The 23,658-nt window shown below is 44.3% G+C and overlaps 1 protein-coding gene across 1 annotated transcript in view; it reads left to right on the plus strand.

The window, feature by feature from the left end:
* Positions 1–845: 845 nt before the first annotated feature.
* The window catches only part of LOC104543843 (histone-lysine N-methyltransferase ASH1L-like), a gene marked incomplete at its 5' end in the record, with an annotated part of 23,723 nt that continues 910 nt past the window's right edge, over positions 846–23,658 (plus strand). The window contains 24 exons of the mRNA XM_010188545.1: positions 846–947; positions 2,486–3,227; positions 4,210–4,389; positions 7,083–7,177; positions 9,797–9,870; positions 11,393–11,438; positions 11,667–11,775; positions 12,151–12,357; positions 13,338–13,484; positions 14,433–14,541; positions 14,728–14,889; positions 15,086–15,180; positions 15,422–15,579; positions 16,558–16,710; positions 17,166–17,220; positions 17,350–17,482; positions 17,817–18,065; positions 18,493–18,579; positions 18,933–19,023; positions 20,187–20,325; positions 20,886–21,058; positions 21,547–21,713; positions 22,815–22,855; positions 23,464–23,658. The exon at positions 23,464–23,658 is cut by the window's right edge and continues 128 nt beyond it. Of these exons, the coding sequence (XP_010186847.1) occupies positions 846–947; positions 2,486–3,227; positions 4,210–4,389; positions 7,083–7,177; positions 9,797–9,870; positions 11,393–11,438; positions 11,667–11,775; positions 12,151–12,357; positions 13,338–13,484; positions 14,433–14,541; positions 14,728–14,889; positions 15,086–15,180; positions 15,422–15,579; positions 16,558–16,710; positions 17,166–17,220; positions 17,350–17,482; positions 17,817–18,065; positions 18,493–18,579; positions 18,933–19,023; positions 20,187–20,325; positions 20,886–21,058; positions 21,547–21,713; positions 22,815–22,855; positions 23,464–23,658 (3,709 nt within the window). The remainder of the gene's footprint in view (positions 948–2,485; positions 3,228–4,209; positions 4,390–7,082; positions 7,178–9,796; positions 9,871–11,392; positions 11,439–11,666; positions 11,776–12,150; positions 12,358–13,337; positions 13,485–14,432; positions 14,542–14,727; positions 14,890–15,085; positions 15,181–15,421; positions 15,580–16,557; positions 16,711–17,165; positions 17,221–17,349; positions 17,483–17,816; positions 18,066–18,492; positions 18,580–18,932; positions 19,024–20,186; positions 20,326–20,885; positions 21,059–21,546; positions 21,714–22,814; positions 22,856–23,463) is intronic.

Below are 23,658 nucleotides of genomic sequence, written 5' to 3' on the forward strand. Positions count from 1 at the left end.
GAGGGGGCCGTCGTCCGCCGGTCACCAGCGGCCGGGCCGGCCCCGCCGTCCCCCGGTTCCTCGCCCTTTTCCCCCGTTTTAACTTGCAGCCCGTTCCCTCTTGGAGCTTGTTCCTGCTGTACAGTGGGGTCTTTTCCTCTGAGCCCCCGGGGCATTTGTGTTAGTCTGCGCTTTACGAAATCAGTGCAGTGTGTGGTTTCTCAGGAGACGGATCCATCGTGGAAGAAAAGGGCGGTTGGCCGCTCTCTCTGGTGCTGAGCCACCGCGCGTGGTCTCGGTGCACAGCTCCCCCTTCACCCCCGTGTGTAGGACAGAGAGCGCAGAAGCCCTCTTTAAGAGCCACCAGCACCACCTCCACAGCAGGACACCAGGCAGGAAATCAGAAAATGTTCACCAGGAATATGATTTGCCATTTGGGACAGTGTCCAGCAGCCTTACGATTGTGCCCTTGTTGAGAAGAATTAATGAAAAAGAAAATTACTCCTCTTACCTTGTCAAGAAGTTAGAACTCAGCTGTTCTGTGGCAATCAAGGAATGGAGCTAGGGGGTTCGTTTGGAAGTAGGAATACAGGGATGTTTTCTTTTTTTGCATAAAAGCTAATACTCTGATGGTATTAAGTGGCTTTTCCTCATGGCTTGTTTACTGTCCTACCAGTGCTGTTAGCCTGTAAGAAATTCCTTCTTGATGGTCCATTTCCATCCTTCTCCACCTACATGCATCATTGCAAGCAAGTGTTCCCAAAGCTAGAAAAGAGTAACCTTAGTTGGAATATTTAGCGGTGTGTTGTATTGCCAGCCTGAAATGATCTTTTTCCTGCTTTTCTCTTCCCTGATCTGCTTTTCAGGCACTTTGCCAGCACAGGACAAACCTTCCCAGAGGCAGTCGGAGAGCACAAACTGCAGCCCTTCCAGAAAGAGATCGGCATCTGAGAGCACATCTTCTACAGGCAAGTGATGTTTGGTGGCCTTGTTTTTGGGACTGCTGCTGTACTAAGACCTGTGCTGCTGCAGACAGCTGAGACAGCATTGCTGTGAGATCTGCAGCAGCAGCACTATGTTCATGGAGATACTGAGGTTTTCCACTTACGTTTTAGGATACAAGTGCTGCAAGTTGGGTTGTAGAACACTGAAACTTGAGCTGGCACTTACAGAAGTGGTTGTGTTTTCTTCGTAGCATGTGAGACTCCTGCTGAGGTGATTGAGGGTGACAGGCGGCTCGTCCGTCAGCACTAAGGACACGGTTGTGAATGTCAGGTCACAAACGACAGCAGGAGAGAGGTGGAGGCACTGAGAGCCATGGGAACTCTGGCAGCGCTCTCATCAACTCTGTCAAATGAGGACCTGATATTGGACACAAAAACATGTCATGGCACCAACCAGTTTTGTAAGAAGCCCAGTGGTAGAAAGAACATCTGCTAGGAGAATTCAAACGTTCTTGGGCACCCGAGTTGATTGTAGGTTGGTAGTAAATATCCTCAGGATTGGTGCTTACAGAACTAGTTACGATTTCCATATCGGAAGAATGTGCCAGAACTGCGATTTCCTCCTCTTTAAACAGATATTTACCACAGATGCTTTATTCAGCTTGTGCTAAAGAAAGTCATCTGCAGTGAAGAAGTGCTCTCTGTTTTGCTAACTTTCTTCCACTTATTTTAAAGGGGCAACTGCAATCAGTGTAAGCCTTTGTATAGGAAGGTGTTAAAAGTTCAGGCATATTTTGTGCAGGAGGGCATAAGAATGAAATGAATCACGAGTTTATCAACTTCAGAGTCATTCAACTGATGATGCAGCTGAAAAGACCAGCCGTTGTTATATTGTTATATAGATCTGGAATGCATGTGGGATTTCAGTGTTAGTCAGAGCTGCTTTGTTACCAAGGGCTGTGAGTGTGCCTCTCCGGGGCTGCAGCTGTTTTGGGGATCGTAGCCTTCAGTTGTCCCATCCTTTCGGATCAGTTTCCAAACAGAAGCATCAGTTCAAGGACATCCGTCAGACTTTGTGTCCACATGTGTTGTGTTGCACAGTTTGCTCATCACTGGATGGTGCAGCTGTTTACAGCGCTCACTGTGCTAAACAGATGGCGTTTCTGTGAGGAACCCTCAGCTCCATCCCGATGCGTGTTTAAAGACCATAAGAAAACAAGGAGCAATATATCTTTATTGCTTCATCTACAATTGAAACCTGGGCTGTACATAGGGAATGTCCTCGTTGCTGTTAGAAGTGGGGAACTGTGTGTGAATAAAGAGAAAACAGTTGTATTTTAAAACTGATGATATAAAATGTACACGTTCTGCTCAGTTGCATCACTGGGTCCCTTTCCCATTAGGACTTGTGTTACAGAAATTGGTGTCTTCTTGTTGAACCTTCTGGGCAATTTTAGGGTGTAAAAGGCTCTCAGTCTATCCAAGTATTGTGTTTTAATTCCAGCCCTGTTTGATTGTCTCTCAAGTCTGTCTCAGTGCCTGTATGTCTGGTTGTGTTCCAGTGATTGGAGTACCTGCCCGGGGAGCGAGGCTGGCATCTGCTGCCGATGATTCAGTGGACAGCTTACTGCAGCGCATGGCGCAGCACGAAGGCCAGGCAGCTTTGGACAAAACCTTAGAGGCAGTCATCGCAAACGTGTCCGTTCCACCGTCAGCCAGTCCTGCTCGAAACCACAGCAGGGAGAGGGGTCTGGGGAAGCAGGACAGCCTCATAGCTCCAGCAGTTCCCAGCAGCTCCTGCAGCGACAGCATCTCTCTCCTGTCAGACCGGCTGCCCAGCAGCTATTCCCCACATCACCTCAAGAGAAGCGTGGTTGAAGCCATGCAGCGACAAGCTAGGAAAATGTGCAATTATAACAAGATTTTGGCAACAAAAAAAAATCTCGACCACGTCAATAAAATTCTGAAGGCCAAAAAACTGCAAAGGCAGTCACGGACAGGGAATAATTTTGTGAAGCGCAGGCCAGGCAGGCCCCGGAAATACCCGATGCAGGCTGTCGTTTCAATGCAAGCTTTCCAGGCAGCCCGACTGGTCAGTCAGGAGTTGGAAGAAAGAGAAGAAAGCAGCAGTCCCTTACACCTCGGACCTGACACCATCACCGATGTGATTGAAGCTGTAGTGCAAAGTGTGAACTTGAATACAGATCACCGAAAAGGCTGGAAGAGGAAGAGGTGGCTGGCAGAGGAACAGGCCAGGAAGCGACAGAAGTCTTCACCAGAGAGTGAACAGGAGGGCACTAAGAGGTAATTCCCTTGCAAATGTGTGCTTAGGGTCTTCCTAAGTTACTGAACACACCCCAAAATGGGATGGAGTCTCAGGTAGTCTAAAACTGTTGGTTTTGTGCTTGTGTCTCAAGTGAAGCAAGTTTTATGATTGTCTTGGTGAAGACTGCTTTTAATGAGCTGGTAATAGGTCTGCTGATGAGATATCAGAGCAGAGCTTGTTCTCTCATCCTGTGCGGAATAAGGAGTTCACATGCGCCATGGGAACGTGAGCGTGACTCATATGCATTGCAAACAAAGACAAGAAGCACAGAATCTCAGGTGAGATCAGCTGATAAACAGCAAATAAAGAGTAACACCAGAGCAGCAAGGAGGAGTTAAGGTGTGCAGTCACTGGCTAATAAAGGACAACACCAGAAATACCTCGCTGGTCTAATCTTCACACACTTATCCCCAAAGTCATCAACACAAACAGATCAGGCTCTTGCAGAAGTCTTTCTTCGTGTGTGTTTAGAATAATTCTGAAAAATAAACGTTCATTTATGTTTCAGAAATAAATACTGTAATATAGACATTTAGATTCACAGAATGTTGCTGGAACCGCGTGTTCACAGGGTGCATTGTATGGCTCTCCTGAAGACTAAGAAAAGGTTTACCACACACTGCTTTTAGAGTACAAAAGCAGATAACATGAGCCACCTTCTAAATTACTCAACCGAGGCTCCAAGGGATAAACATTAGCAGTACAAAGAACATTCTTTTTGTGATAATAATAAGATCTCTATAAAAAGATCACACATTTCTTACGATTATGCTTAACCACCATTTGATCATGATTGTAGAATTGCATTTTTTAAAATAGCTCAGACATCTAGTAATGCAGAAACATGGACAGGTTTTTCCTGCTGGCCGGATTACAGAGAGGAATAATGAAATACGGTAAGATATTCTTTATGGTAAGAAGTACGGTAAGGTAATCTTTAGTCTTTGCTTTTCCTTCCAGTTTTCCAGAGGCAGTAGCTGAACCTCCCAGTCCACACGAGGCGCTTGGGAAGCCACGTGAATCTGAAAGCACTGAACAACCTTTGCCTCCTCTAGCCCAGCGTGAGAAGAAAGCACCTCGACCCCCGAAGAAGAAGTACCAGAAGGCAGGGCTCTACTCTGATGTGTACAAAACAACAGAGTAAGTAATACCAGTGGAAGCTGCTGCCTGATACCCAACTAGAGCCATAAAGAGCTGCTACTAATGAGCAGCTAAAGTAAAACCATCAATTAAATTCAAGCCTGTGAAAAATTACATGCATGATAATTACCAGAATCTGACCCAGTGAAGATTTAAAGTGTAACCCCAGTCAGAAAGCAGCCTCCACCAATCTGAAAGTGTTTGAGTTTCGACCTTGAGGGAGGTAAGAGCTTCATTCAACAGTCTTAACGATCGCAGCAGTAAAAGTGCTGGGAGAGCTTGAGGTGTTCAGGTGCTGACGGTGCCTGTATAAAAGGGGCTGTTAGTTTTCTGGTTTTATTGTCTGAATGATGACAACTGGTCATCATCTGTGTGAAAGAATTGCATATGTGCACCCTGTTCGTTTCACAGTTAAGTGAAGCGCATCTCCTCCACTTTCTACAAGATGTTTGGAGTAAAAATCCAGTGTTCTTGTATTGTTTTTTTCACTGGTAGGCTCAAATCGTAGTGTGCATTAGAAAGTGGACATCTCCTGTTTGTGATAGCCAACCCACTTCTGCTTCCATTTGTAGAAGCATAACTTTCCTACAGCCATGTGAACAAATGTCTTGCAGCCAAGAATTTGCACTTCTCTTGTAATACGTTCTGACAGATTAGACAGAGAAAAAACAGGGCACCTTCTCATTATGTTGTAGACCGCTCTGAAACGTTGCAGAGACCACTGGGAGGCTGCCAGTAGAGTTTATCAGCTGCTCCTGGTGTCTTCTCTTTCCACAGTAGAGCGAAGGCATTGCTGAAAGGTTCCAGACTCTGAGGAAGAAACGAAGACATAGGCCTGGTCAAAGTGAGACTGCTTGTGTTTCTAAGAGTTTGAAAGCAGTCGTGGTAATTTTTTCAGCATTTGGGTGTTCTGTCAGTGGTATACACAGGCATGCAACATTCAAATACGGAATCATGAAAATGAGGTCTTAGGAGGACACCCAAGAGAGTCTTCTCTGTTTCTTTATTATAAAACAGGAGTTACCTTGTCAGACCTAGTCAGCCAAAGCAGACCTTCATTTCACAGACAGCAAGCAAACATGTCATTTGAAAAATTGTATGAATACAGAAAGAAAGTCAAGCTTTGTAGGCTTTGTGGGTGACGGTGGAATCGAGTTCACCGCCCTGGAGAAGGCCATGCCAAAGCTGAGCTCTGCTCACAGCCCTCCCTCTCCCGTGGCGTTTTGTGCTGCGGCTCCCTGGAGCTCACAGAGCTCTGATCTGCTCTGCCCTTCGCCTGTAGCTCCACAGGCTGGGTTCTCCCCTTGCCCTGGTGCTGGTGTTTGTGATGAGCTGCTTGAGAACGCTGAGGAAACTTCACCCTACCAAGTGTGTGCTGCAGTGTGTATGCACAGTCTGAGCCTCTGCGTGGTTGTTTGAACAGGGAGTGAAACAAGGCATGGAAATGCATTGCTGGGCAAGGACAGAACTGTGGCCATCTCGATTTAGGTGTTTTCTCTTACAGCAAGAGCTGATTCCACCACTCCTTCGCGCTGGCACTGGGTCTCTTCTTTACTAAATTGGTTCAGCAAGCTAAATCAGGACAGAACAATAGTCACGTTTTTTTAATTAAATTTTCCACTGATTTAACTTGCTGTTCCAGTTCTAGGGCACAGTCAGACATATGTCAGTGCAAGAGGAGAGCCAAGGTTCATGTTGTTATCCTATTATTTTATAACTTTCTGCTGTGTGAATATGAAAACATGGTCTTAGTTGAGAGCAGAAATGCAGCTCTGTAAGCGTTCGGCACCCTCTAGTGCTGGTGCAGTTAAGTGTTATCCCTGCCTCTGCGTTCCTGTTGCATATTTTAGGGAAATGCAGTATTTTATATATTATTTTTATCAATAGTAATAACAAATATGAGCCCTCGTTGCAGGAGTGTAATTACAGAATCTGCTGTGATCGACACTGAATTGCGTCTGGCCCATCGCTGGGTATCCTCAGCTGGTCAGACTCTGGTTGCGCAGCCGGTGCAGTTCAGTGCAGGCGGTTGCGCTTGGGCTGTGGTGTTTCCACGTGATCCGCACGTTGCTCCTGCAGTGCCTCCATTTTGCTGATGTTAGAGTTTGTGGAGCTGCAGGGTGACTCAGAGTAGGTAACTGAACATTTGAGAAGCAAACCTATTGAAAAATCAGCCAGCTGAATTCAGATGACAGCCTAAGATTGCAGTTCAGCAAATACTTTCCGTTGGCATAAGCCAACATTGCGCTGTGAGAATCAGTTTTACTTTCTCCTCACCTTTGTGGCTTATTCCTGTCCCTGTGCTGTCCCTTCCTTTGTCCCGTCCTGATGGCCAGGGCAACTGAACCAGACTGGGATCGTGATTCAGATGAGATCCAGCCTTCTTGCAGCAGGTTTCCTGGTGCAGATGACCTTGCAGCTGTACCAGTAATTACGCCAGCAGAAGGTGGGGAGCATTGAAGCCAGCTTGTACTGACTTAAAATGTTTGTCAGACTGTGGTCTCAGAGAGAAAATTGGGCTCCACACCTCGAAAATGTCATTGTGAGAACTAATGTCATTAGAGAACTAATCCCCGCCGCCATGGCAAGAGTGCAGGGAGGGGACACCAGGAGCTGAAGAGGGGGAACAGGAGTGGAAGAGCAGATCGGAAAGAAAGGATGTTCCTCATGGTGGTTGTTGTTGTCGTTCACAGCCCAAAGAGCCGCCTCATGCAATTAAAGAAAGAAAAGCTCGAGTACACTCCTGGAGAGCATGAGCATGGGTTGTTTCCAGCCCCTATTCACGTTGGTGAGTACTTCATGTGTGTTTTAGCTGTTGGGAAGCTAGCATTGCACTTAGGTGATGTGGACCTGGGCTGTTGGGACTTCACAATCTCTGCCTCTCTCCCCTTTCTCATTATTTTATTGCCTTGCCAGGTTCCTCGTGTCGTTCAGCGTATGAACTTTGCCAAAGATCAGACTCATCCTCTATGTGCTTCGGTGCAAAAGTTTTACTCAAGGGGCTTTTTTTTTTAGCTACATGAACTTTGTTCTCGTTCTTTGTTTGCCATAAGAAAATACCAGCCTAGTTTAAAACCTGCTTTAACTGCCATAATACTTCTGCTTAAATGCAGTACAGTAGTCTGCTTTCTGGACTAATGTTACAGTAGCATAGCCAGAGACAATTATGACCATTAAATCTCAAAATTGTAGCATGCAATAATAAATTCCCCCATGTTCCCATGAACTTAATTACGTCTGTCTTTAAGCATGGATACAAGTGAGGAAGTACAGCTACTGCATTAGTTTTTATTTCCCTGTTTTGAGGTCTCAGGTAGAACAGAAATGAGGTTCAGGGCTCCTCTTTGCCTTCTGCAGAAGGAAGACGCACCCTAAGGCAGCGCGAGCGCTTAGAACCGGTGGAGCCGCTCGACGCTTTCACACATCCAGGCGCTGCACTGGACTGCACTGCCTGGAGGGGACGGCCACCAACTCCTAGACTTATGTTTTTGTAGCTCATGTAATTTCGCAGCAGAAACCAAAATTGATTTACTTTTGAGGTAATGGTTTCAGCTTTTAAAATGCTGTGACTTCTTTCTTCAAGTACTGCCCTGCAAAGAGAGTGTGGGAAGTTCCACAGTCCTCAGGAGGAACATTCGTCCCACCAAACGCAAGCAATCAATTGGTTTTTCTTCTCTAACAGGACTTGCTTTGCTCCGTACACAACTTTGACTTTTACAGAGAGGTAATAGGCAGAGTTTGACAGATCTGTGTGAATCAGGAACTGCAGAACAAGTTTCAGAGCTGAAGGTGTTAAATTGAATTCTCAGAACCGTGACCCTTCTCAGTTCCTTTTTGAATTGGGTCGTGTAGCTGTGTTGCGTGACCGAGCCATCTGTCGGGATGCTCAGGTTCAGTTTGCTGTGCCGCCGTCCTGTTCTCTTTTCTCTTTGCGAGGCCCCGACCCCACGTTTGTTTGTGCCAGGAGATGCAAACAAGCTCCTGCATGGAAAGTAAAGCTGCTTCGATTGCTGTTCTGGGGAGCTGGAGAGTGGCTTAATGCAGAGCTGCGAGGTGCAGGACTCTGCCCGATGACGGCACCGGTGCCCACTCGCCGAGGGCTGGAGGGGCCTTCCCTGCGCTCTGGCACGCTGCCAGGGCACCTGAAAGAGGCTTTGTTTTGCCTGCTGAGGTCATAGAAGGGAAAGTGAATTCCCGGCAGATTTAGCTCTTTCCTGGAACCTGCTATGGATGAATAAAGCATTGAAAACGAGAAGTAATTTAGGAGTAAATTGTAAGGAAAACATTAAATTTTTTTATTTTCCAGTAGTGAGGGTATGCGTGTGAATGTCCATGAAACAACAGACTATTACTAGAGGAATGTAGAGGCACTTGTTAACATTTAGAAAAGCTGGGAAAATCAGACATGGGGCTGACACCTCATCCTTAGTCACTCTTCTCGCTGCAGTTTTGCGACACAGGATTCCAACAAAATGACAAGAGAACATTTTAATCTTGGCTAGAGGTAACTTAGGGCTTGCGTCAGACTTCAGGTCTTACCTTAACAAAGTATGTAGTGGGTCAGTTTCCCTCTTTTGGGAAGAGGTTTGGGGGGACAGTGGGTTTTAGAATAGAGATTAAATCTACAATGGAAGTAACTCCTATCTAAAATGAGTTTGTTATTGCTGAAAATACAGATCGAGATCTTGAAGTCTTTCCAAAATATCTAGGAATGTGTTTGCCACATCTGAATTAATTCTTGGGTCTCTTTTGGTAAAGGTCGTAGGAACAGACTTGGATACTGTTTTCAAAACTAACTCAGTTTCTTGGAGCACAGTGTTGTGATTTACCATTTTGCCTGAGTTGTGCATGCAGGTTTTTTTAACGCGTGCTAAATCATTGCATTAATGTCCACGCAGAAGAGCTCAGCAGAAAGTGTCAGCTTCGAGATGTCTGCACAAGTTCCTGGTGTTTGCTGCGAGGTGCTGAGCTGTGCTCAGTTTCGCCCGGGCTTTGTTGCTGTCCCTTGGGTCGCTCACGTCAGCGACCGCTCAGCTCCGCACCCGCAGGGTCCCTGGCACGGCCCTGAGGAGCTGAACTGTGGCTGTTGGAGCGCAGCAGCATCTCCTGTCTGGGACAGCAGCTTTCCTTGCTGTCCAGGCATTGACGCTGTCCCAGCCAAAACCGGCACAGGTTCAACCCTGGCTGTGGCGGGGAGCAGTGCCAGCGGTGGCGTCGTGGAGGGATCTTCCCTGGGCCTGCCACGAACAAACAAAATGTTCTGGGAGGGTTCTGCTCTTCTGCCTTTTTGACTTGCGAGCGTTGGGAGGCCCCGTCAGGACCTGGCGGTGTGCCTGGGAGCAGCCCTGTTTCCTCGTGGGGATACGTGGATATGAGCGTGTGCGGCTCACAGACCTTTTTGTTTCAGGAAAGTATCTCAGACAGAAGAGAATCGACTTCCAGCTGCCTTACGACATCCTCTGGCAGTGGAAACACAATCAGGTACAAGACACAAAGTTACTGGTTGCCAAGATTATGATCAGAAGTCTTAGAAAGAAATTACCAGGATTCTCACATGAGAGCTGTATTTACAGATACGTGTATATATCGTTGCTGCCACTGTATGAGGAAAACGGTTTTGCATATGGAGTAATTTACATTATTCCATCCCTTGCACAAGAGCAATTCTATGGGTTTCTGTTGAAAAAAGTCATTAATTTTTCTGCAGACTTTTATTTTGGTAGTGTGCCTGCTTTCTGCAGCGATCTTGTTTTAGACAGGCCTCAGGAGAATTCAGATGTACTGCCAACAGCACTGAGAAATTTCAGGCCTTATTTTTCTTGGATCAATCCCAGCAGAGTGGAATTTATTTTCCACTTGCAAGCTGAAATTTTCATACTGAGGAAAGAAGAGAAACTGTTTAACAGTTGCATTCTTTTTAAAGAGGTTTAAATGTGTGCAAACCTAAAAATAGGAATATTTTTTTCCTTGAGCAGTTTCCACCAAGTGACTTAACACGGGATTTAAGGCTGGAGGGTGAATCTGTCCCCCGCTCACTGCCATAAAGCGCTCTCAGACACGAACTCCAGCATGTAAATGAGCAAGACAGATCCCCAGGTGGCTGTGGCTCCAGCTACTCTCTGTAATACCACCAGAACCTAATCTGAAAGTAATGATCACTGCTGACATTTCATCCACAGACAGTTTCTTGCCATGTACTGAGGATTACTTACGTCTGCCTGTCCTCCCTGTTCGATATTACTTAAATATTAAATGTGCTGTCTGCGTCCTCGACATTTTCCATAGCTACCTCGAATACTGAAAACCCTTACAGAGTGGTTTTGTTTGCACAGTGGTTGTAGTTTGTACAGCGCCCATCTGCCATGTAGGGTACTGAGGGAAGGCTGTTAGTGCAGTAAATGTGTGTGAAATGTGTAATAATTTGAAATTATTCCTTCAAGCTTGTTTGAAAGGATGGAATATACATGAAGTTATGAAATGTGATCTGAGCCTCCCTCTTCCCTGCAGTCATCTCCATCTGCAGAGGAAGTTTCTCTAATTGGAAGATGAATTTGCTTTTCTCTTGGCTTCTACCTGTGGTCACAGTTTTGATAAGCACCTTAATTTTTGTTTTGCACTTTTTTTAAGTGTCAGCACAGGGTAATTCCACCAGAGGTGCATTCTCCAAAGTAGATTTAAATACTTATTCTTCTTTTCAGTATTGAAAAGAACAGCACTGTTCATAGTATCTGTGATCCATATTGCGCTGTTCAAATAGTATGGGAAGGGTAAACACTGTGTTAGAGAAATTGCTCAGCTCGCTCATTAAGCCGAAGTTCTACTTACTCGGGTATTTTTTGACCTATTTGCTAATGTAGTGTGAGCCTAAAGGAGAGAACGCAGACGTATTTTCTAGTAATGATTACAAAGCTGTTACGTATGTACGGAACATAATTTCCCCGATTCTTTTGAATAACAGGTGCACTTATGCAACGTGTTAAAATTCTCTTTCTCTTCCTTTTAGTTGTATAAAAAGCCAGATGTCCCACTTTATAAAAAAATCCGTTCCAGTAAGTAAAATCTTGTTACTAAAATGTGTTAACTGTGGAATTTTCACATCATACCCCTCCTTTCTGTCGTGCTCTTCGTCCAACCAAAGACACTTACACCTGCTTTTTTTTTCTTTGTTTAATGTAATTGGAATGAAAGTATTGTAGATAAATAGTTCTACTCTTCCACCTGGAAAGAATTATCTTCCCTGTTTGCGTTTGTTTTTCCGTTGTTTTCTGTTTCTCCAGATGTCTATGTGGACGTCAAGCCCCTGTCTGGCTATGAGGCCACTACCTGCAACTGTAAGAAGCCGGATGATGGCAGCGGCAAGGGCTGTGTGGAGGACTGTCTGAACAGGTTAGAAATGGGTCGACTGACTGGGATAACAGAATTTCAGTAAATGTATTCCTTCACATCAGCTGATAATGTCTTAAGAAAAGGGTTGTGCTGGGTGCAACCCCAGACATAGCAGAGTTGTTACAGAGCCTACCGGGTCACTTTCTGCTGCACGTGTGTTCCCCACCCCTGTCTTCAGAGGGAGATCCCATTAAGCGCTTCATTTTGCTCTTTGAATAGCAGTGGCAGCCAGGCTGTGGATCTTGGTGTGAATTGTACCCTGAGAACAAGAAGCATTTTAGTTCTTTGCTTAACAGATGACATTTTTTTCCCTTATGTGATAGATCTAAAAGTATGCTTTTCACCTTCCTTTAATGTCTTTGTTTTTCATTTTAGGATGATCTTTGCGGAGTGTTCACCAAACACCTGCCCTTGTGGAGAGCAGTGCTGTAATCAGCGGATACAGCGGCATGAATGGGTGCAGTGCCTGGAGAGGTTCCGGGCTGAGGAGAAAGGATGGGGGATTCGTACCAAAGAACCCCTGAAAGCAGGACAGTTTATCATTGAATATCTGGGAGAAGTTGTTAGTGAGCAGGAATTCAGGTAGAAATATTTATTTGCTGCTTTAGCATGGAAGGCTCAATAAATGTTATCACTGCTGGGAAATCCTTAGACAGAAACGAAGGGGAGAGTAAGGCTGGAAAAAAGATTGCTTTTCTGATCCCAGCTGCCCAAAGGAAGGCTTAGAATTCAGCTTTTTTGATCAACCAAGTTCTTCTAAGTCAAACAGAGGGAATGCTTACAGTTTGGAATGTGTCATCTGCCACATGTGCTCTGTAAATGCCAAATGCCACCAATGAATGTGAATTTGATGTAACTCTGAGTACCGTGCAGGATTTGAACTGTGCAAGAAAGAATTGAGGGGCAGAATGGGGCAGGAAGGGAAATGGGCTTTTGCAGAGAGGTATGAAGAAAAAAGAACAAGTGGGAGCATTAATAACCACTGAAAGAAAGAAACTGTAGTCTTGTTAACTGCACAGCTTCACAGGATAGCAGAGATTGGATGGACATACCTGCTACTCGTGGAGCTCCGTCAGGAGGCAAACGCAGTCCTCTCGTACAGAGAGAACTGCTCACACATCCCGCTCTTGTTGCTGTTGCTCTCTTGCTGTAATCCATGGCTGTAAAAGTGCGTGTCCAGTCCCAGATGGTGAACGGGAGAGGCTGGTTGTTGTACGCATGCATGCATACACACACCAAAGAATGTAGACTGGCACTTTCTCTGCCATACGCAGGTTATCAACATGACATGTATAGAAATAGTCTGCAGAACCCAAAAGGGAGCATTCCAGAAGAGCAGATTTCTAAATTCTAATCCTCCTAAGCTCTGTCAATGGCCTTGACTTGTAAAAATAGTGGTTTTTCTCCATCTCTAGGTGTACGGTTCTATAAAATGTAAAAGACCATAATTGCTTTTTCTTCAAAACTCTCAGAATTCTTGAGTGAGCTGTTACTGCGTTACTCCCTGTTTGCTTTGCAGCAACAAGCTGAATCACAAATAACTTTCCTGTGTTGCTTCCTAGGAACCGGATGATTGAACAGTACCATAATCACAGTGACCATTACTGCCTGAATTTAGACAGTGGAATGGTGATAGATAGTTATCGCATGGGCAATGAGGCTCGTTTTATCAACCACAGCTGTAATCCTAACTGCGAGATGCAGAAATGGTAAGAAAAACACATTCTGCTGGCTGGAAGACTGGTATACCAGTGGCTGAGATATAGATACCCAGATTGTCTAAGAGAATCTGATCTAAAAACAGGGAAGGTAATCAAGCTGAACAGTGTAAATAATAATTACTGACACGCTTGCATTGCACAAGAGAAGTAATGTAAATGTTTTCAGGTGCTGGACATTTTGGAGACCAGATGTAAGTTTTTCTGGCAAGGCAAATCCAATATTGTTTTATTACGCTGTTAACCTGCTACACATTTTGAAGCCTAGGAAATGCCATAAAATAATCTTATGTATAGATGTTCTTTCCGTCTGGCAATTCAAATGCTTTTTGTAAAGCAGGCGAACAGGGACGTAGTCTGATTGCAGCACCCTCTGTCGTACCAGTACTGTGTGACCAGAAGAAATCCAGAGCCAGACTAGTAGGAAGTCCTTCTGAGAAGTGTATTATGAGTAACTTACAGTGAAACAGCAGATGGTCGTAATAGGAATCAGCTGTAGTGGCAGTGCTGTGATTCTCAGATAGTTCTAGTGAATTTAAGCAATAGAAATAACATTTTACATTTGAAAATTCGCCACAAAAATAAGTGAAAGAGTTGGAGAGGCAATTCCTTCTGGTGCGTTTTGTGAAATGAGGTATGATCTTCAGTGCAAGGTTTTGGTTTAAGTGAGGGCCCGAATTGCGGTGCTTGATAAGTAGATCTGCTGTGATAGCTGATACAGTTTGTAGTTTCTCTGTTTGAAGCACAAGTTTGTACTCTCTGTAAATATGGTATTCACTTTTCAAAGTTCATTGTAAGAGATAAACAGTAGAGCAGCACAGATGAAGAACAAGCGTAATCCAGGGCACAGCACGAGTGTGGCTTCCTGTCTCTAACACTTCCACCATGTGGGCAATTTTCTGTTTAATTATTGGGAATTTTTTTGTATTTTCCCTGCAGGTCTGTTAATGGTGTTTACCGGATTGGATTGTATGCACTTAAAGACATGCCTGCTGGTACTGAATTGACTTACGACTACAATTTTCATTCATTTAATGTTGAAAAACAGGTAAGGATCACAGCACAAAACCTTGAACAAACTCACCGAGGACAAACAGTTCTGTACAGTTGAAGGTTGATTAACAAAACCTATTGTGTTGTATTTGACAGAACAGGTTCTTTATAATACAGAGAGATAATCTAAATGTTTTGGGGTTTATAGAAATTAATTTATCCTTTTTTCTTTTTTCCAAAGCAACTCTGCAAATGTGGTTTTGACAAATGCAGAGGAATAATTGGGGGTAAAAGTCAGCGAATGAATGGACTTTCAAGCAAAAGCAGTCAGCCTGTGGGCACCCACAGAAGGCCTGGGCGGTCGAAAGAGAAAAGGAAGTCAAAGCACAAACTAAAGAAGAGAGTAAGTAGTGAAGACAGCCTTTTTTCGTGGATAACGGTTGATGGGAATTCAGTTTGTGCCATCAAACCATAAAACTGTGTATTGGTATATTTAAAACTTCAGAGAAATTCCACAGGTTTTGTCTCAGGATCTACCTTTTCTGCTTTGCTAAGCTCTTGGCAGTTTTTCCTGTCCATCAGCATGGTCTGTTTTCCAGAGAGGCCACATCCCAGAGGAACCCAGCGAAAGTGTGAACGCGCCAACCAGGCTGGCACCGCAGCTTCAGATGAAGCCCATGTCTAACAGAGAGAGGTAAGGAGTTATTTCAGTGGCCTTTTCCTCAGAAAGGGAGCATCAGACAAGTGTTTAAATCATTTTTTTCCATAAGACAGGGCATTGTGAAATGTCTGAATAAGCAATTCTTAGTTCTTTAACCAGCTAGGGTGGCATTCCTCTCCACTCACATAAGAAGTGTACCTCTGAATATCTGTCTTTTTCCCCACGTCAAGGAATTAACTCTACAGATTCTTGAATGCCTTTCTAATTTCTGCAGGAATTTTGTGCTAAAACACCATGTATTTTTGGTACGAAACTGGGAGAAGATTCGACAAAAACAAGAGGAAGTGAAGCACGTCAGCGACAACATCCATCCCACGTCGCTGTACAACCGCTGGAATGGGATCTGCCGGGATGATGGCAACATCAAATCTGGTGAGGCCAACACGGGTTCCTGAGGTTGCCACTTGGAGAACCTGTGTGACATGCCCGTGAAGAGTTTAAGTAAGCTCTGGATAAATCAAGTGTAGAGTTACTACAGGATACATATGCCTTTTGTACAGGGAACGCTATGCGGGTAACAATAAATACATATCTGTTTGAGTATGCCCCTATCTTTGCACAGCAGGGTAAGACAGAAGCTCTGTCACTGTTTCAGTGTACTTTTTTGCATTACAGGATTCTGCAGCTTCCTTTGAAACATTTAATGCTGTCTTCTTAAGAATGAGAAGTTTGTGCTGTATAAAGCGTGTCTGGTTGCTGGATTCGTTGGTGTTCCTCCAGCAGCTCTGGTGTCTCTCCAGGCCTGGTAGAGGCTGCCGTGTCTCACGTTTCATCAAGAGTGGTTTAGCAGAGGAGGAGGAGGATATTCAACATTTTCCATCACTGGACCCTTACAGAGAAGGGCTGATTCCTGCTTTCTGTGTCCCTAGAACAGAAACAGTTGTGCTGACTTTGAAAATTGTCATTTATCCTCGTAATTCAATGGATTTCAGGCTTTTAGAGATCAAAGCTTTTTGATGTGCAGTCAGTTATGGGAATGGGACAGAATATGACTATTACAAAAATTTATTAATCCTTGTCCAAAAATAGCACTCTATTCTTAGGACCATAATCTTCACAGCCATGCAGGATTTGGTCCCCACTGTCCCCACATGAGAACTTGGGAAGTGAGTATTTTGGATTAATTCAATGACAACATAAAATACTTTGATAACCAGCTTAATCATTTAGATGAGCTATGAGCAGCAAGAGCCGACTTGGGAATATGAAACTGAAGCCTTTCACTGTTGTGGTAGCTGAGAAAATAAGTTAATTTTAGTAATTGGTAGTAGAGTTACTGGATCAGAAAAGATGCTGTAATTTGATCTCACTGATTTTTTGCTTAGAGATAATTCTTTTACCCTCTTTCAGATGTCTTCATGACCCAGTTTTCAGCCCTTCAGACCTCCCGCTCTGTGAGAACACGGCGCTTGGCTGCAGCTGAAGAGAACATTGAAGTGGCTCGTGCTGCCCGCCTAGCACAGATCTTCAAGGAAATATGTGACAGCATCATATCCTATAAAGGTGAGGGTGGCACTCCTAAAAAAATCTCCATGGAGACTTTTTCAGCCTCTGGAGCAATGGACTCTCTGAAGAGAAAATAGTAGAAAGAAAGAGTTTATTTCAGAATGTTAAATATCCTTTTTTTTTTTTTCTTTCTCCTGTTACCAGCAATCACTTTGCTTTATCCTCAGCCCCTTCCTCTGCCACCGGAATTTGCAGATGTTGCTATCCTTTTAAATTGATTTTTCAGTAGTTCAGCAAAATGGTACAACGGGCAGAATTGCAAGGAAACTCTCCTCCATTTGGATACGTGTAGTCCAGTTACAGCAACCAACTTCTAGAAATGCGAAGGCATTTCAGTTCCCTGTGCCTCAGTAGAAGGAAAGGTTTTTTAACCTAGACTGAGTGTTGTTGGTTACTTGTCTTTTTAAGTTCTACTCAAGTAAAAGTTGCTGAACTGTGCGTTCCTGTTACAGATTCCTCCCGGCAGGCTCTTGCAGCTCCTCTCCTGAACTTGCCCCCGAAGAAGAAGTAAGTATGATTAACTTACGATAACTATGATTCTGTGATTCTAAGTACTTGCTTCTCAGAGCACCCCAGAGTTTTCTGTAGCTTTGAAATGCTGGTGAAAATGACATTGTGCATATGTTTTCATTTCAGAAATGCAGACTATTATGAGAAGATCTCTGACCCATTGGACCTTGCCACAATTGAGAAACAGATCTTGACTGGCTATTACAAAACCGTGGAGGCTTTCGATGGGGACATGTTGAAGGTCTTCCGAAATGCAGAGGTGAGGCTCTCTCTGGCCTTAAAAGCTATCTCGTAGACAGTGGGGATAGACCCTGGTTTATTGTTCCTGCTGACTTAAAGTAATAAAAGAAGAAACGTATTTTATAGGAAGAGAACTTATGATCCATTTCTGATGAGCAAACATCGATAGCAATTCATGTGCTTCAGCTCACTCTTAGTGGAACTCTTTTGGAAGAGGTACCTTGTTCTTCAGTGTCACACGTTAGACACATGGACCTGCTGTTCAAAACAAGGAGGTAGATGGGCAGGTGTACACCACACTGGTGGGTGGAAACTGGGGGAAAAAAATGCTGCTTTGTTTTGTTTTTATTCAGAAATACTACGGCAGAAAATCTCCGACTGGGCGTGATGTCTGCCGTCTGCGGAAGGCGTATTACAATGCTCGCCATGAGGCGTCTGCTCAGATTGATGAAATTGTGGGAGAAACAGCCAGTGAAGCTGACAGCAGTGAGACATCGGTCTGTGAAAAAGAAAACGGGCATGAGAAGGACGAGGATGTGATCCGTTGCATTTGTGGCCTTTACAAAGATGAAGGACTCATGATCCAGTGTGAAAAGTGCATGGTAAGGCTGGGGGAACCCAAAACGGAGCCCGGTGCTCTTTGTTCTTTCTCCAGTAGTTTCCATGTAGCTGGTAGCATTAATTGCCTTGTCGGACCTTCATGTCCTCTCCAAGAGAATTTAGGTGTTCTGTTTTCACAGAGGAAATGCAGCTTGCATTTCTGTATAGGGGAGGTAGCACTTTTCTGAAACTGCCAGCAGCTCCTGTCTTTAGGCGAGCAGAATTAATATCAAAAATTTTGGGCTCTTACACAGACAGTTGTATGGGACTCTTGTCCATCCTCTGACATAGTGTGAAATAGTTCAAAGAAAATCTCGAATTCCCTTTGGGCAGCTTGTTTTCTTGCTCTCTTTAGTATTTTGAGAAGATGCAATCTGTAAATAAAATCTATCACAGGAATTTCTAATTGGGTTGTGTATGTTTTTGTAGGTCTGGCAGCACTGTGACTGTATGGGTGTGAATTCTGACGTCGAACACTACTTGTGTGAGCAGTGTGAACCTCGATCTGTGAACAGGGTAAGAAATCGGTCTCCTCATTACTGCAGTTATAAACGGAAGCAGCTCTTTGCATTTATAGTTATTGAGATTGCCAAGACCACTGTGGGGTTCTCACTTTGTAGCGTGGCTTCCTTGGTTTAGGTTTGTGTCACTGCAGGACACGGTTTAGTGGCCGTGGTGGGCTTGGGTAGACGGTTGGACTTGACGATCTTGGAGATCTCTTCCAACCTTAATGATCCTGTGATTCTGTTTAATCATTTAAGTGTCGATTCTTCTTCTCTGTCCACTTCTGCATATTCCCAAAAGGATGCATTTTTGTACTGATTATGGTGGGCATCTCAGCATTTCCTTCCTTTTTTCTGTTTTCCCAGGAGGTTCCCATGATTCCTCGTCCCCATTATGCGCAGCCTGGCTGTGTTTATTATATATGCTTATTGCGGGATGACCTGCTGCTGCGCCAAGGTAACTATGTGCTAACTCTGGTGGCTGCTGTGATTTCCATCAGATGAGAGTGTACAGAGATTCCTGGCATCACCCTCTTTGAAATGCTTTTATCTTTTTACGAGTAGAAAGCTGCACTCTGCTATTGTGGGAGTGACACGTAGTAGGAGTTCTCACAGGCTGCTTGATGAAGAAACATTAATTACCTTTAGCTCAGATAAGGCTCTCCTCCTGGCCAAAGAAGAGAAATGCTGAGCCAGCTTCTGGTAGTTAACATTTAGAAGTAAAGGCAAAGGCGACTATTGGGCCTTCAGTGTTTCGGTGTAGAATGGTCATTAAAACATCCAAGTTATTGCTTGTTTGTTCCCTAAAGTGTATCTTTCTGGACATTGCTTCAAAGCAGTGAGTCTTTCAGAGGCACCTACACAGCCACATAATTTGGTTCACTGATTTTTTTATTTCATCCTACTTTTTGAAAGGAGCGGCGTATTTTCGCCCTATCAAGTGATAGTCATTATCACAGAGAAGGGTGCAGTACACAAGTAGGAATGGCAGTCAAGGGGGGCGGAGAGGAGGTACTTTTAATGCCATTTCACAGATCAGAGAAATTAGTTAATTTGCTCTTGGGATGAAACAAATAAATGGACGTTTAGGGGTTGCACTTGAGAGACACTTTTAGTTCAGCCCTTCTTGAGTTCTGTTTGCCTTTCCTGAGCTATGCATCTTATTTGAGTTCTGCTGGAATAGTCAAAGGCTTGGGGCTTCTCGGTCAATTACTTATTTTCTTAATAATAATCTCTCTAAGTATCTTCTCTCTTAAATCATAAAGATGTGTTAAACATTGCGGCTATCACTAATTTTTACATGTTTTCCTAATCATAACTCATTTTGGTACAGATCCCGCGGTCTGTCCTACTTTATCTTGATTCCTGACATGTTGCTATTTCTAGTCTGGGCATACGATTCAAGTTATGTTTAGTTCTTGCTATAAAGCCTTTGTAAAAGTGACCAAGGTAACCTTTCCCCCTTTCGCTGTTTCTGCATTGGTTTCGCATCACTCTCCACAATTCAACATTGGGTAGTGCTGTCGTGTTAGTTTTAACGAAACCATTTCCTCCTCTGTTTTTGGTGTGCTGGACTGATGAAAAGTTCTTTACAGGTGTGTATTTTGTGCCTATTGCCAGGTGATTGTGTTTACCTGATGAGAGACAGCCGTAGAACTCCAGATGGACACCCTGTCCGGCAGTCGTATCGGCTGCTGTCCCACATCAACAGGGAGAAACTTGATATTTTCCGCATTGAAAAACTCTGGAAAAATGAGAAGTACGTTCAAGGCATCTTTTGAATTTGAGACATTTTATAGACCCACCTGTCAAAACAGAGTAATTTTGTGGAAGTCTTGTCATAACTTAAAAATGCAGGACTGAACACTGTTCAGTTACGAAGGCTTGATGATTTCCCACTTGTCTCTGCTTGTGCTCCAGAGCTGCAACATAAAAACGTGCAAGGTTGGAGGTTTAAGCAAAGGATGAGAGATACAAGTTGGTGTACTTTCCTCACTGTTGGAATAGGCTGAGAATACACACTGACAGCTGAACTGGCTCAGCTAACAATCACTGACTTGCCAAGCCCCTGTAACATGGTTAAACGCCTATGCCCTATAGATAGCAGCACAGTCAGTCTGCTGTGCTCGTACAGATCACCCTGGGGAGTGTTTCCACTGACTGGGAAGTTGAACTTCATCACAGTCATTGCGAAAGTGCAAGGTAGATAATTCAAAATTAGGTGGAGGGCATTAAGTGAAGTTGTATCGGGGCCTTATAGAAATAGTCTTTTTTTTTCCTTCTGTTTCTCTCTTTCTCTTACTTTGCACCTTCAAACAGAGAGGAGCGGTTTGCATTTGGTCATCATTATTTCCGTCCACACGAAACGCATCATTCCCCTTCTCGGAAGTTTTATCACAACGAGCTGTTCCGGGTGCCGCTGTATGAAATTATCCCCTTGGAGGCTGTGGTGGGCACATGCTGTGTTCTTGACCTGTACACCTACTGCAAAGGTAAGGAACCTTAACAGGATGAGAAACTAAATATAACACACCTTTCTAATAATTTGGGAAGTATGCTAGAATAGCTCCTGCTGTAAGAAGGCAGTAGCTGCTGTTCACAGGGTATCAGCTGAGGAAGCACTGTTGCTTTAGCACCAGGACAGTGACTTCTGGTCTAAGAGGGCCGGTACTGAAGAGAGAGCAGCAGGGTGGGATTGTGGTGGGTAAGGAAGAGAAAGCGATGGCAGTTGATGATAGTTCCTGTAAAAGTTTGGGTGGTCTTTGATTAGAGTGTACAGATTTTCCTCTTAAATTGAACTGGCAACGTGTCCACTATTACTCTGAATCAAGGCGAGCAGGTAAGAGTGCCTGCGGTCCCTGCACAGCCCTGAGAGCCGCTGCCTTTCCAACGCCGTGTGGCTGGTTCTCCTGGGACACCGTGTGTTTCCTCTTGAATCTGATGAGTTCTTTCTCCTATATGCTCTGCTGTGTGACTGCAGGGAGGCCAAAAGGCGTGAAGGAGCAGGATGTATATATTTGTGATTACCGCCTTGATAAATCGGCTCACCTCTTCTACAAGATCCACCGGAATCGTTATCCTGTCTGCACCAAGCCCTACGCCTTCGACCACTTCCCCAAGAAACTCACGCCCAAGAGAGACTTTTCAGTAAGTGTTTCTTCTCTTAGCTTCCTGGCTTTTTGCTAGAAGACCGTACAGATTTTCAGAAAGCCCCTGGCTCTCCGTGCGTGAGTGAAGCTTGGTAAAGTGAAGGAATGCACTTAAGCATACACAGTCTGGATGAAGAGTTGTCTAGAAAGCTTGGAAAGAAGAATTGAGTGCAGGCAGAGAATTTGCAGTTCAAAGGCACACAGATGAACAAATGGTTGTATAAGTTGGACATGTAGGTTTGGAGACTGTGGTTTCTGACTGAAATCTAGATGCTAATTGCGTTTAAGCCACTCCTGTCTGAAGGAAATCTTAAAATCCACTTTTCAATTGCAATTCTGCAACTGTCAAATAATTCTGTTGTTTCAGAGAATCACACAACATACAGTCCAGTGTGAGTTTGTTAGCCTGTCTGTGTCAGGCTTTCTTTTCTTTGGTGTAGTTGTTCTGTGTTTTAATAAACTTGCTTAGAAAACGGATTTCAGCACCACCTTTGACTAGTGACTCCCAGTGCAGAACAGCAGTGTTCTCCTGTTTCCATTTCCCTGCTCTATCAAATGACATACTGCTTACTTTATATGTAACTGTCACTGAAAACAGATGTCTTATCAAACAAACAGCAGACAGGCAGCAGAATCATGAAGCAGTTTCGTTCAGCATCCTCCATCTCAGTGTCTGTTGGTGGCACTGTCCCGTTTTACCCCGTGCCATGGAGGCAGCAGCTCCTCCTGCACAGCGCTGCTTTGTCTCCTGAGGTCTGGCCGATCTTCTGCGAGTCAGCACTTTCCTTACGGGAAGCAGAGAGATTTCTGAAGTAAATCTGGAGATGGTTCCAAACCTCTGCTGAGGAGAAGGCAAAGATTATCTTTATCGTGATGGTCTATGGCTTCCAATTTATTTAAAAGCTATGAAGAATCAGATAACAAGTCGGGCTCTAATTTGTCCTCATTACATTATGGACGAGGTACGCCAGCCGTGCTCTGGCATTTCCAGAGGGTCAGATAGGCACGTCCTGCACCGGTACTTCAGGACATTAGATAGACCACAGATTCCATTCTGAATTTTGTTTGGTATTAACCGTAATCTTTTTTGTTGTTACAGCCTCATTATGTCCCAGACAACTACAAGAGGAATGGAGGCAGGTGAGTCTTACCCCCAAGTTGTTCATTGAGAAGAGATGAGATAATCCTGTTTGTTTGTCAAGTACCCACTCTTTTTTCCTACCCATTTCTCCTGGGTGCTATGGCAATAAGAAGTTTAAATTATTTAAAGTAATCCTTTAAGCTTTCAAAGAGATAAAAGGGAACAAATGAGGAGGACTACAGAACGGGCCTCAGTGTTCCTTAATAATGCACGTAAGGCAGAGTACAGAAGCCGTTTTGAAGATCAGCAGGAGCAGCTGAATGTGGGGAAGGCAGAGCCCAGCACAGGAGCATCCAGTGCTCCTGAACTGACACCAAGGTTCTCCCTCAGTTCTGTTAGAGACTGAAAATGCCCATCAAGAGCCATGGCTGGTGCAGAAAAGCATCAGTAAGGGCTGAGCTCAACTGTTTTGGAAGACAGAAACCTTTATAAATTGAAATTTTAAAAGCAATTTGTTTTTAAAAGGCTGCCTTTGACATCATGCAGACAAGGCTGTTGAACGTGCATGTTAAGTCAAATGGCAGAGGAGGCCTTGGCTCACCAGTACCTGTCCTTTCAGGTGAGTGTCTGAGCAGATGTGGTTTGTAAACCCTTCTTTTCCTGCTAGGTCGTCCTGGAAAACAGATCGCTCGAAAACACAGATTAAAGACTTAAACCAGGAAGAAGACTCTCTTCCGCTTATTGAGGACGTGTTAGGAAACCAAGATCAAGCTTCCAGTGAGATGCCCAGCCTAGAGGAGCCAGAGAAGGAGGCAGCCTCTGGTGAAACCTGTGAAAGCGATAAAAAGGTGGAAGAGAGCGG

Source organism: Mesitornis unicolor, unplaced genomic scaffold, assembly GCF_000695765.1.
Source record: "Mesitornis unicolor isolate BGI_N332 unplaced genomic scaffold, ASM69576v1 scaffold46637, whole genome shotgun sequence".
NCBI classification, from domain to species: Eukaryota; Metazoa; Chordata; class Aves; order Mesitornithiformes; family Mesitornithidae; genus Mesitornis; species Mesitornis unicolor.